General features: G+C 44.3%; 1 protein-coding gene across 1 annotated transcript; it reads right to left on the reverse strand.

Moving 5' to 3' along the window:
* Positions 1-1,399: 1,399 nt before the first annotated feature.
* TTR (transthyretin) lies at positions 1,400-10,080 on the reverse strand. Its single transcript, XM_069569069.1, has 4 exons — positions 9,874-10,080; positions 8,460-8,590; positions 5,046-5,181; positions 1,400-1,650 (listed from the first exon to the last, which is right to left on the reverse strand). Exons 1-4 carry the CDS (start codon positions 9,940-9,942, stop codon positions 1,543-1,545), a joined length of 444 nt encoding a protein of 147 aa, XP_069425170.1. The 5' UTR covers positions 9,943-10,080; the 3' UTR covers positions 1,400-1,542.
* Between the last annotated feature and the right edge of the window lie 3,032 nt (positions 10,081-13,112).

Raw genomic sequence — 13,112 nt, forward strand, 5'->3', positions numbered from 1 at the left:
CAAAGCTATCTCAGCTATTTGCTGATATTTTGCAGATCAGCAGCTCTATAGACATTGAGGAAGAAGGTGGGGAGGCAGCTGCTGACCTCTGGGAACTGGCCTCAAGGTTATTACAAGCTGGTTGGGGTCACTGTTGCTCTGTTGGGTGTGACAGTCTCATGGAACATCAAGCAGTGTTGGTCTAAGACCATGATAAAGCCAAAAAAAAATCACTGTGGAACTCACAAGATCGCAAACCTCCCTTCTCACTGAAAGGAGTAACTATGTCTGCTTTTCCAAGTACAGCTTTGTGTCTGCACTGGTCTGTCTGCCCTGCAGATAAACAGAGACTGTCATGGAATTGCCCCCACTTTCTAATGACATCCAATCTAGAGTGAAGTTCCACTTTCTTAGACTCCCCCAAGTCACCCGGCCAACGCATAAAATCCTTCTGTAGGATCTAATACTTTCTTAGTGAGAGTATTGTGTGTTCTTTCTTGCTGAGATGAGTAGTAAGTCCAGTGGGTTCAACCACACAGATCTGTTCCTCTTTGTGGATTTGGGCTGGAGAGAATTGACACACTGTCTTCTCTCCATTTGTTGAATCTTGTTATCATCCTGCATGTGTGCTAAGTCACTTGAGTTGTGTCCAACTCTTTGCGACGCTGTGGACTATAGCCTGCCAAACTCCTCTGTCCATGGGATTCTCCAGGCAAGAATACTGGAGTGGGGCTGCCATTTCCTTCTCCATGGGAATCTTTCAGACCCAAGGATTGAACACACGTTTGCTCCACTGGCAGGTGGATTCTTTACCACTGAGCCATCGGGGAAGCCTGCCTTGGATCATACCATAGCCCTTGTCAAATCATGTTGACACAGTTATCTTCTTAAAAGGCTGTGAGCTCTTCATTTGCAGGCACTCTATCTATCCTTAGGTTCACAGCATCTAAAGTAATGCTTGGCATACAGCAGTCTCTCAGTACCTGAAGTTTGGGTTAGTCTAGGTGAATTAGGGGTGCAAGGGTCCACTGATTACATCTCCTAGTCTGAGTCGGATTACAGGGCTCAAGTCACTCTAAGCCTGTCCCAGTGGAGCTGGGCTACTCTTGAGATCAGTAAAGCACTTAAAGGAAATGCACAGAATAAAGAAGAGGACTTTAGGATTTGCCTTTTGCCATTCACCGAAGGTGAGAGGCAAAGATAGCTTTCTCATTTTCAGAATGTGCGTTTTTAATAGCCGCCGACCAGAACAAATATGTGCTTAGCTTGGAAAACAATGGAAATTTGGAGTTCCCCAGAATGTATCTAGAGATATTTCTTTTAGTTCCTTCGCATCTCCGTCAAATTTAGATTCTTTTTTTTTTTTTTGAGAAAAGATGACAAGGGAATCAAAAAAAGCAAGGACAAATGAAATGGGAAGTGCTTTAATAGGCATGTTTTATTGTTTCTGCCTGTTTTCTAACATAGCTTATAAAGTGAAAACACTGCTTTAATAAAAATGAAATACTCTTGGTTACACAAAATCCTGTCCTTCATCCTTTGAGTCCACCGAGGCAGGCGCCCTCACTCCTTGGGACTGCTGACAAGGGCGGTGGTAGAGTACGAGTAGGGGCTGAGCAGGGCAGCGATGGTGTAGTGGCGGAGGCCAGAGTCGTTGGCTGTGAACACCACCTGCAGGGAACACAGACAGGATCGCTTTCCAACTGTGAATCAGAGCCCCCAACCATGAATCATTCAGAGACCGTGGGAAGTCCAGTGCCAAAGAAATCATTTTTATTTTCTTGTTTTCTGAAACAGTGGGTGCAAAAGGCAAAATTCCAAATACACTGGCCAACTAAGCTGTCCGAACCTTGCACAGCCCTTTCAATAAGATTCTTCACTCCCCACCCCCACCCATATAATTATATCTCTCTTTGGGGGGGCACATTTGCACTGATAATCAAGGTGGCTCTAACCTGACCGAGGGAAATCACAGATCTCCTTAGTGCTTGTGTCTCGTGTTCTTGGTTTTAGAAAAAGGAAGAGAGAATGTAGAAACTGCCATTAGTGACCCCAAAGCCTAAGAATGATGGTTGCAAGCCCACTGCAGACTTAGAGACCCTAGAATTTTGAAGCCGGAAGGGAGCATTCTTCCCATTTCACAGATGAGTGAACCAGACCTCTGAGTTAGGGTGTTTGGCCCACGTTCATGAAGCGGCAGAGCCAGGCTAGGAGTTAAGCCACCTGTCTCCAAACTCGAGACATTTTTTTTCCCTACTATTCCTTTTTATCTCCTAACATGCAGAAGAATAAGTGTATTTTGTGTATATAACATGCAATGTAATATGGAGTCAAAGCATCGGAGGGTTCTATTTACAGTGCAAGCAGAGTATGGAAGATCATGTTGGAATTCTGCAATGCACATGTTGGGGCTCTTTTAAGCTTTGGAACTGGGCAAATTGTCTATGAGAGCATGGTTCCCATTAGTTATATACTTCAGGCAAATTTCGTAGAGGTGAGACTCCAAGTGCTGGGATAGTCTAGGTGCCCAGAGTGAGGCAAGTTGAGTTAACAGTTCAGAAGGGAGATGGAGGGCAGCAAGCAGGTATTTAATTTTACTTATTTTATACAGAGGTCCTGGATTGAACTTTGAATACACACTATATAAGCACCTTTTATTTTAAATAGGGACAAAGGAAACCTTGATGACTTGGGGATGGGAGAAGAAAAGATCCAATTAAACTGTACTTAAAACAAAAATATCATCAGAACAGGAGGAGGTGACAATTACTTAAGAGTCTCTACAAGAAGAAGAAATATCGTATGACATCCCTTAAATGTGGAATCTAAAAAGAAACGATACAAATGAACTAAGGTACAAAACAGACCCACAGAATTAGAAAACAAACTTGGGGGGAGGGATATTCAGGGAGTTTGGGAAGGTCATGTACACACTGTTGTATTGAAAATGGGCAACCAACAAGGACCTACTGTATAGCACATGGAACTCTATTCAATGTCATGTGCCAGCCTGGGTGGGAAAAGGGTTGGGGGAGAGTGGATACAAGTATATGTGCGGCTGAGTCCCTTCGCTGTTACCCGAAACTATCATGACATTGTTAATTGGCTATACCCCAATACAAAATAGAAAGTTTAAAGTCTGAAACCAAACAAAGAATCTCTGCAGGAGAAAGGGCATTCCTTAAAGGCCAAGTTTCTGGAAGCAGGTCAGGAGAATTTCTGATCTCTTGTAATGACATTGGCCTGCAGACTCATTTGATTCTTCCTAAAAATTGTAAATGGCATGATCTGCATTCAGAAATCCATGAGGTCGAGAGGACTAATAGTTCCAAAGGGAATTTCTTGTCTTGTTTAGTCTAATATGGCCCCCTGGGTCGTTGGCCAAGGCAGAGGTGACTAATGCTGAAGGATGGCAGTGTTTTGGAAGAAGCTGACGGAAAAGGAACTTATAGTTGAACCCACCACAAACCCACCAGTCACCCAAGTGAGACACTGGGACTTAGGTATGACTCCTCACGCTCTCTCTCCTCCCCCATATCCATTCAGGCTCCAAGTTGGGCTCCTGGTCCTGCCTGCAGTGTCTTACATCAGTCACTTTCCCTCCATCCCAAGGGCAGGGATGTGTTTTCACTTCTGAATCTCTAGCTTCTAGCAGCCTTCTCAGCAATAGCAGGTTTTCATTTTTCAAATGTTTGTTTAGTGAATACTGAAAGAGTGAGGAGCAGGCTAGGAAGCTAACATCTGATGGGCAAGAATAGCAGATCATGGGCAGGACAGTGCTGAGTCTCAGATGGTCTCATCAGGCTGAGACCAGGGGGGATAAGGATTACAGGGGGTTGGTCTGGTGCTCCAGGGTGGGGCCTAAGACTCTAGGGGCAAAAGTCTTGTGCTGGGCAACATCTAAAGCCTGAAACCACCCAAGACAGGAGCTCCGCATCTTGTTGCCTGGCCGAGAAGTAGCCAGAGGCATGCGTCTGGGTAGATAGGGCTCCCTCAGTGACCTGTGGGCCCCAGAACTCAAACAGGCCTAAGGTTTCCCTGGCAACGCTGTCTACTAAAAGAACCGTTTTATGTCAATGAAAAGTCTCATCCATGACTAAGCCAGAGGGAATGGTTCCCTTTCATGCTGAGCTATTTTTGATGCAATTAGTTGATCTTTAACTCTGACCAGCATGTCTGGATTCTATTTCCGTGGCAGCTCATCTGTTTTACATGACTTGAGGAATTACAGGCAAGGAAGACATAGGGATAACTTTGAGGTTCCCACTGCCTCATCAGCAGAGGAACAGAGTGTGAACCAGGGGTTACGACTGTGTCTTTATTATTATTATTAGCTCTTCTCACAGGAAGAAAGCTGAAGCACACCTGAGGCTAAACCCAGCCTTGGCCCTGGTGGCAAATACTACTGTTCCTCCTGTTACTGGCCCCGTGACCTCGACAAGTTACTTCACTTCCCTGTGCCTCACTTTCTTCACCTGTAAAATGGGGATAATAATAGGAATGACTGCAGGCATTGTTTACAAAGATCAAATAGGTTAAATATAGAAAATGGTAGTAGTTTATGCTTGATAAGTTTAATCTGTTGTGTGGCTATTATTATTTTGAATTTACTGTTTCTGTATGTACTGGCTGAATTCAATTATCCAAACCTCTGGAAGCCAGATGAGTTCTAGAATAAAAAAGTTGTCAGATTTTAGAGAAGTAAAATGATGCATCTAATTTTTCTTGTGGAACACCCTAAGTTGGGGTGTGGAGCATTGCCTAATAATCTAGTCTATTAGTATTTTTTCAGCAGACAAATAGTCACGTTCAGGGGAAGGAATGAAATCTCTCAGGAGCATCTCTTAGGTTCAGGTCCTGTTGCTGAATGAATTATCGTGAAACTGAGAAAAAGCTTGCTTTTCAGAGTTTTGTGGATTTCTGATTGGAGAAATGAGAAAGGCGCTGTACTAGTCTGACATTTTCTTTGACTTTTCTGTGGTGTGCAAAGTGCAAGTGGCGCATTTCCTGGGATTGCAAACAAACAGACAAAAAATAAAACACAATGCTCGCATCCTTACACTCACCTCTGCATATTCATGGAATGGGGAAATGCCAAGCGACTTCCAGTAGGATTTGGTGTCTAATTCTACTTTGTATAGTCCTTCTACAAATTTGTCCTCTGTCGTGAGCCCGTGGAGCTCTCCAGAGTCACTGGTTTTCCTAAAAGGTGCAAAAGCCCAGGTTAAGTTAGGCACTGAGGGAATAAATGCCATGGCAAGGTGACAGCACACACAGACACACACACACAAACATGCACACACATGGGAGCGTGTGTGTTATATGGGAGTGTGTGTGTTAGTCACTTAGTCATGTCTGAGTCTTTGTGACCCCATGGATTGTAGCCCACTAGGCTCCTCTGTTCATGGAATTCTCCAGCCCAGAATGCTGGAGTGTGTAACCATTTCCTTCTCCAGGGGATCTTCCTGATCCAGGGATTGATCCTGAGTCTCCTGCATTGCAGGCAGATTCTTGACCACCTGCGCCACCAGGGAAGCCCAAGAATACTGCAGAGGGTAACCATTCCCTTCTCCAGGGGATCTTACCAACCCATGTGAAGATTATATATATATATATATATATATATATATATATATATTTATATATATATATAATTTTTTTCCCTCAATTAGGTCAGGATAGGGGAAATTCTAGTGACTGTCTAAAATTAACTAACAGAAAACTTGTCAGGAATGTTTCCAAAAGCTCATTGTAGATTTTTTTTTCTGTTGAGGTTTCACTTCAAAAGAGACTTTGCAGCTAACCGTTGGTGTCTGGGTGAAGTTTTGTAACTACCCTGGAAGTGGCCGTGAGCTGCTCTGACTGTGGTTCCTTCGACCCCAGGGCCTCGCTCCTCTCCCCTGTGGTGTGTCTTCCAGAGGTGGTATCATCTGTGCACATGGTGGGGACCCCAGAGTGCAAGGAGAAACCTGTATCTGACTCTTCCACTGTTTACATAATTAAGTTCCTTGGCAGCTCTGTGCCATCAACAAATACTAGACAATTCATTTTTCTTTTTAAACTAAGCAACTTCTATTTCCATGTAAGAACCCATTTGGTAGGCTTCTCAGGTGGCTCAGTGGTGAAGAATCCACCTGCCAATGCAGGAGGCATGGGTTCTACCCCTGGGTTGGAAAGATCCCCTGGAGAAGAAAATACTCCAGTATTCTTGCCTCGGAAATCCCAGGGACAGAAGAGCCTGGTGGGCTACACAGTCCAGGAGGTTGCAAAGAGTCAGACCTGACTTAGCAACTAAAATGACAATCTGTCTGATGGCTGGTGTTATAAATCATTCTCAATTAGACAGCAAAAACTCAGACAGACTAAAACAGAATGGCTCTGTACATTACTCTCCCACCTTTCTTCTTTGCTAGGAAGAAAACATTGATTTTTCCTTTTTTTGTCATCAGAAAAAAAAAATTCCCACAAACATCTGAATGCTTATGGCATCCATTTTATCTCATGCTTAGAATATTCTCTTAACTACTTTCCATGGTGTGCTTGGCATTTTATAGAAACATAAATGAATTAACAAATAGAAACTCAGTTGAAACCACACCAAAGAAAATGGTCTTTCCAGTGATGGATGAAGAGTCATCATGTGATGACTTGGGGTTCAATTAAAACCCACAGAAAATCTCTTCCTGGGAAACATAAACACTTAGAAGTATTGCTTGGTACTGAGGATTTCTTGGTTGTTCATTCTTTTAGTTAGTTTGTGGAAAAGAATCAGCCTGTCAATACAGAAAACATAAGAGACATGGGTTCGATCCCTGGGTTGGGCAGGTCCCCTGGAGGAGGGCACGGCAACCCACTCCAGTATTCTTGCCTGGAGAATCCCATGGACTGAGAAGCCTGGTGGGCTATGGTCCACAGGGTCATGAAGAGTCAGACACGACTGAAGTGACTTAGCATGCAATGATGGATGAAGCGTCATTGTGTGATTCTTGGGATTCAGTTAGAACCCACAGACACTCTCTTGCTGGGAGACATAAACACTTAGCAGTATTGCTTGGTACTGAGGGTTTCTTAATTGTTCATTCTTTTAGTGAGTTGGTTTAGATTTACTAATACGTATTTTCTTTGAAATGGTTACTAGTAGAGGTGGAGAAACTCTATGAAAGTTCTAAAGCAGCCAGTGAAGGGGAGAAATCATTTGGGGTCCTGGTACACGGGAATGCAAGGGTGGTCTGGGTCTGTGCTTGATGTCATGTATCTTTCTCTTCTGTGTCCTTTCTTATGGAGCTTGACAATCCCAGCCTCACAGAGCAGATGCTCCACTAGGCTTTGCTGGACAACAGCCCTGGACTTGGGATGATCCAGATAAACTATGGACAGCTGCCTAGTCCGTGCTATCCCTCAATTCCTTTTCCTTCATTAATATATTAACAAAAATTCTACATCTTTCCTAATAGCACAAATCAAGGACTTTCAGCTTGAGTGATATGTGAAGGCATCTAGGAACCTGGAGCTCCTGAAATTAAATACACATTTTTGTAGGCGCGTGTATATGTGCATTTTTCTTGGCATGGAATTCACAGTTTTCATCACCCTTTTTGAGTGGTTTGTGACCTCAGAAGGTGGTGAACTGGAGTGGGGCAATGGGAAGCTGTTCGGGGTTCTGGTCACTCCCAGCTGGGCCAGGCAAGAGGGCATCCTTCTCAGGGCCCACGTTCCCTCTGCCCACATTTTCAGTCTACTTGCTGGTTCCCTTAGTGAATAATGTTATGAGGGACACTTTGGCTGAACCCACCTTCACTGGCCAGGGCACAGTAATAACTTCTTGCCTGGGCCATCTCACAATAGGAGGTCCTGAGAAGTAACCTGGAGTTGCTGCCAAAAACTAACCAAGAGAACTCAGGAGGGGTCAAACGGAGGGAGGAGATGCCAGACCATGTGTCCTGCCAACCTCCCAGAAACCCTTGGGCTGGAATCCATCTTGGCTGAGAGGTGTGCTTGCCACCAGCTGGGACCTTGAGTCAGACCAAATATGGGCACAAGCAAAATGATTGGCCAGAGACAACCGAGAAAGCCAAGCCAACCTCCATAAACCCTGAGACTGAGAGCCAAGAGTAAGAGCGGACCTCCTGCCGCTCTCCACTTGGGTGTCCCTTCCCAATAAAGTCTTTTGCTTTGTCAGCACATGTGTCTCCTCTGACGATTCATTTCCAAGTGTTAGACAAGAGCCCGCTGTCGGGCCCTAGACGGGGTCCCCCTTTAGGTAACAGTGTGATCCAGATAAACTACGGCCATCTGCCTAGTCCATGCTGTCCCTCAATTCCTTTCCTTCCATTAATACATTAACACAAACTCTACATGTTTCCTAACATCACAAGACAAGGACTCTCAGCTTGAGTGGTTATGTGAAGCCATAACAATGAGTGATGGGGGAACAGAAAGATATAACCAAGCCCCACGCCTGGGAGCCCCAGGCAGCTCACCCTGAGGCAAATGGCTCCCAGGTCTCGTCAGCAGCCTTCTTGAACACCTTCACACCCACATTCGCAGCAGGGCTACCCCGGACGGCGTCCAGGACCTTGACCATCAGAGGACACTTGGATTCACCAGCGCCCTGGGTGGAGAGAAGACAAGTGACAAGTCAACAAAGTTGATCAGAGCCACAGGCTGCATCCTTTGTGGTGTGAGACCAGGAACAAGGCAGCAAAGATGCGAGAATCCCATTTTCAGTGACAGACGGGTTGACAGTTAATGAACTTCCTTACTCAGTGTACACAGACACAATTGTCTCCAAAGAAAGAATAGTTTCTGCCTCCGGACATGCTGTGCTCTCCTGGGGTTGTGTATTATGAACTTGAAGGGAGATAATGGTCCCTCTGAAAAGAGTGGCTTTGTTAAGCCTCCTCATCTGAGTGGAGTTACTGCAAAGATATAATATGCCACAGGACCAAATAGGGGCTTCCTTGGTAGCTCAACTGGTAAAGAAGCCACCTGCAGTGCAGGAGACCTGGGTTCGATCCCTGAGTCGGGAAGATCCCCTGGAGGAGGGCATGGCAACCCACCCCCATATTCTTATCAGGAGAATCCCACGGACAGAGGAGTCTGGTGGGCTATGGTCCATGGGGTCCCAAAGAGTCGGACATGACTGAGTGACTAGGTATAGCACAGGACCAAATAGCTTTTCCTGAGAACATTTTACTCAGCTGCGGCTGTAGCAGTTTCTTCTTACTAGTTGCTGTAAAATAAAGTCAGATGATTTCATGATCCTTTTCATAGTTTCATTCTTCTAAGCCAAGCATCCCCAACTTCTGGGATCTAATGCCTGATGATCTGAGGTCGAGCTGATGTCATAATGATAGAAATAAAGTGCATGATAAATATAATACTCTTAAATCATCCCCCAACCATCCCCCAACCCCCACCTTCCAGTCTGTGGAAGAATTGTCCCATGAAACCAGTTCCTGATGCCAAAAAGGTTGGGGTCCACTGTCCTAGGGGATTTAAGAATTAGATATTGGACTAGAAGGTTGTGCACCAAGCCTTTGAAGAATTAATCGGTACATACTTTTCGATTAGCTAAAGGGAAATCAGCTTTATCGAAGGTCAAGCTTCTGAAACTTCAGTAGTCACAGCTTCCAGAATATCGGATCTTCATTTCTACCATTCACCTGAGGGAAACGAGGCACCACTGCAAAGTCATAGAGGAGGGTGCCCAGGATCCGAGCCCCAGTTTAGTAAGCTCTGTAGAACTTCATTCTTTCTGAAGTTTGGATCAATGACATTTAAAAATAGATGCCGGCTGCCCTGGCCCCAGTAACAAAAGCTGGTTGGCAAAGCAGGAAGAAGTCACTTGTACTTCATCCGCAGGAGACAGATGAAAGAGAGTCAGACACTCACCGCAGGGCTGGCCTCAGACACAAACACCAGTCCAGCGAGGCAAAGGAGGAGCAGACGGAAGGAAGCCATCCTGCCAAGAACTGCTGGGTCCCTGAGCAGACTGCCTCCAGCTCCAGGCTTTTATACTCACTTCACCCCAGCCAAGCTGCTGATCCCTGCCAACCGGACTCCAAACCTGCTGATTCTGATTATTGACTTAGTCAACAAAGGGAGAATAAGTAACCCACACAAATATGAACCTTGCCTAGAGAGATTAGAGCATCAAAACATTAGCTCTATGAAATATTCCTTTTTTTTAAAAAAAAAAAGCCTTTATGGACATATTCTTAACAGGTCATTTGACCAGCTAAATCACCAAAACAAAACCATCAAAACAAAACAAAAATATTCTTCTCTGTGCTCGGCTGGATGCAGTAACATTCTTGGAATTTTTTTTTCTCCCATAATATTTCTATGCATGTTTTTCCACTTTCTACACATTTTATCATTTATTTTAAATGATCGATGCAAGTTGTGATAATTTATTTCACATGCAATAACATTTGGCTGTGCTCAGTCGTGTCTGACTTCTTGCGACCCCATGGACTGTAGCCCACCAGCCTCCTCTGTCCATGGAATTTTCCAGGCAAGAATACTGGAGGAGGTTGCCATTTCCTCCTCCAGGGGATCTTCCCCACCTAGGGATCGAACCCGGACCTCCTGCATTGGCAGGTGGATTCTTAACCACTGAGCCACCTGGGAAGCCCAATGACATTTGGCTGCACAGGCTTAAATACAGTGCACCGGAAAACATCGCTACACTTGATCTATGTCTATGAGTCAACAAGGAAAAACCTTTGGCAGTGCTTACAGTTTAAAAACTCACATTTCAGCCAAACTGAAAGTCATTTGGAAGTTTGGCTTAGTCAGCAATTTCTCCACAATTTTTGTATTCTTTTGAGAAAAGATTCTTGACCCAAGGCATTTAAAACTGTCATCCATGAGCCTGAAATATAGAGAGCCAGAGTTTTTTTTATGGCCTCTCCTGCACTGTATGTGCAGAAACAAGTTTCCCCAGCTGACTTTTGTCAGAATCCAAATTTCTGGATGGAAATAGAAATGACCGTGAGAGCTAGAAGCCATCGTTGACACCAGATTCTCTTTGTCTTGACCGACTTCCAAGTCCAGGATTTGTATTCATTTCATGATTCACTGATTAAGTACCAGCTCTCGTGGGCATGTGTGTGCACCTGTATGGATGTGGTTTTGTTCAGGGATTGAGACAAGTTTTGTCCTGATAGAGACATACATGGAGAATATGCAGAGAAGATGGACAGCCATTTTGGACAACCACATGTCAAGGGCTAGTTCAGTTTCAAGCTTGAGAGCTGGGGGAGGATTCCCCTAGTCAACAGCTTGGAAGACACTACACAAAAGATCATGAAGAGCTTTTTAGAAAGTGGTAGAAGGGACAGGAAGGCATTCTAGGAATATGGAAATGTGCAGGGGAATTGGTTGACCTCAGGAAACCACCAACAAGCAAATCCAGTTGAGAGCATAGCTAGAAATGGAATCTCACAGGCTTAGAGTCTGACTCTGAAGTAGCAAAGCAAAGAGTTTTGAATTTGAAGTTCAATGACCTGAGTCCCAAACCTCGGTCCAGTTCCCAGGATTACCTTCTTTGAATTATTTAATATCTCAGATACTAAACTTACATATTTGTAAAGCAGAAATACCTACTTTTTTTTTTGGCCGCTCCTCACAGCTTGTGGAATCTTAGTTCCCTGACCAGGGACTGAACCCAGGTCTTGGCAGTGAAAGTGCTAAGCCCTCACCACTGGGAAGCCAGGGAATTCCTTGAAATACCCACTTTTCTACTTCAAAGAACTATTCTAGTAACTTTTTACATGTGATAATACAAAAACTCCTAGTAAACTGTTAGCCTCATTCTGTTATAAAGTATAATTATTGTTTACAGAAAAGAGTTCAACATCTCTGCTAAGGAGAAAATCCTTTCTCTTATATCTTTCATATATTGTCAACTAATATTCTCTGGACTATTTCTCAATGCTCATAACTTGGATGGGGAGTCTGTTTTTTGACTATGGATCTTAAACATTTGAATAGGCTCTCATACCCCAAGTCAATCTTCCTTCAAAGCATCTTAGTGCTGCTTCTGTTAAAGCCTAGAAATAACTCCTAGAAATGTCTAAGTTAAAACCTAGACATTGTGAACTGGCAACCCTGGGCTGCCTCCAGCCCATTGACGCAGTATGTTTGGCCTGAGGAATGTGTCTTTAAAAAATTTTTGAAACAGTTGTTAAAATTAAAATTGAGACTTTGCATAAAAATGTGGATTTCTGGCTTCTCTTGGGAAATCAGAAAAGAATGTAGCATTAGGCCTGTTTGCACACATGATGATAATCACCAGGGTCTCATTCTACAATGCCCAGGCCTCTCCCTCCACCCCAAGCCTAGGTAATATCGCTAGTGGCACTCTCACGCCTGAGCATTTTTCTCTCCTTACACATGTTCTGTTTCTCTCATCTATGTTCCCGCCCGGCCTCTTGAAAATTTGAGTTTGAAACTGCTGGTCTTCTAACAGCCACTTGAGAGGTGAGTGACAGCTTGTTTCTATTTGCCAAATAGTCCCGCTTCTCTGAACAATTCCTTTTCAGACATACTTCCCAGAATCCTCACCACCCAGAACTTCCTCCTCTGATACATCCCAATTGGTGGCCAGGGCTTCTTTTCAAATGGGGCCCTCTGAACTGGACACGTGCTTCAGCTGAAATCAGGCCACTGTGCAGGACTTTGAGACTGTAACCTTCTTTTGGTCAAAGCTATGGTTTTTCCAGTAGTCATGTACGGATGTGAGAGTTGGACCATAAAGAAGGCTGAGCACCAAAGAATTGATGCTTTTGAATTATGGTACTGAAGAAGACTCCTGAGAGTCCCTTGGACTGCAAGGAGATCAAATCAGTCAACCCTAAACAAAATTAACTCTGAATATTCATTGGAAGGGCTGATGCTGAAGCTGAAGCTCCAATACTTTGGACACCTGATGTAAAGAGCCAACTCATTGGAAAAGACCCTGATGCTGGGAAAGATTGAAGGCAGGAGGAGAAGTGGGTAACAGAGGATGAGATGGGTAGATGGCATCACTGACTCAATGGACATGAGTCTGAGCAAACTCCAGGAGACACTGAGGGACAAGGAAGCCTGGTGTGCTGCAGTCCATGGGGTTGCAAAGAGTCAGA

This window comes from Ovis canadensis, chromosome 23 (assembly GCF_042477335.2).
Source record: "Ovis canadensis isolate MfBH-ARS-UI-01 breed Bighorn chromosome 23, ARS-UI_OviCan_v2, whole genome shotgun sequence".
Classification (NCBI taxonomy): domain Eukaryota; kingdom Metazoa; phylum Chordata; class Mammalia; order Artiodactyla; family Bovidae; genus Ovis; species Ovis canadensis.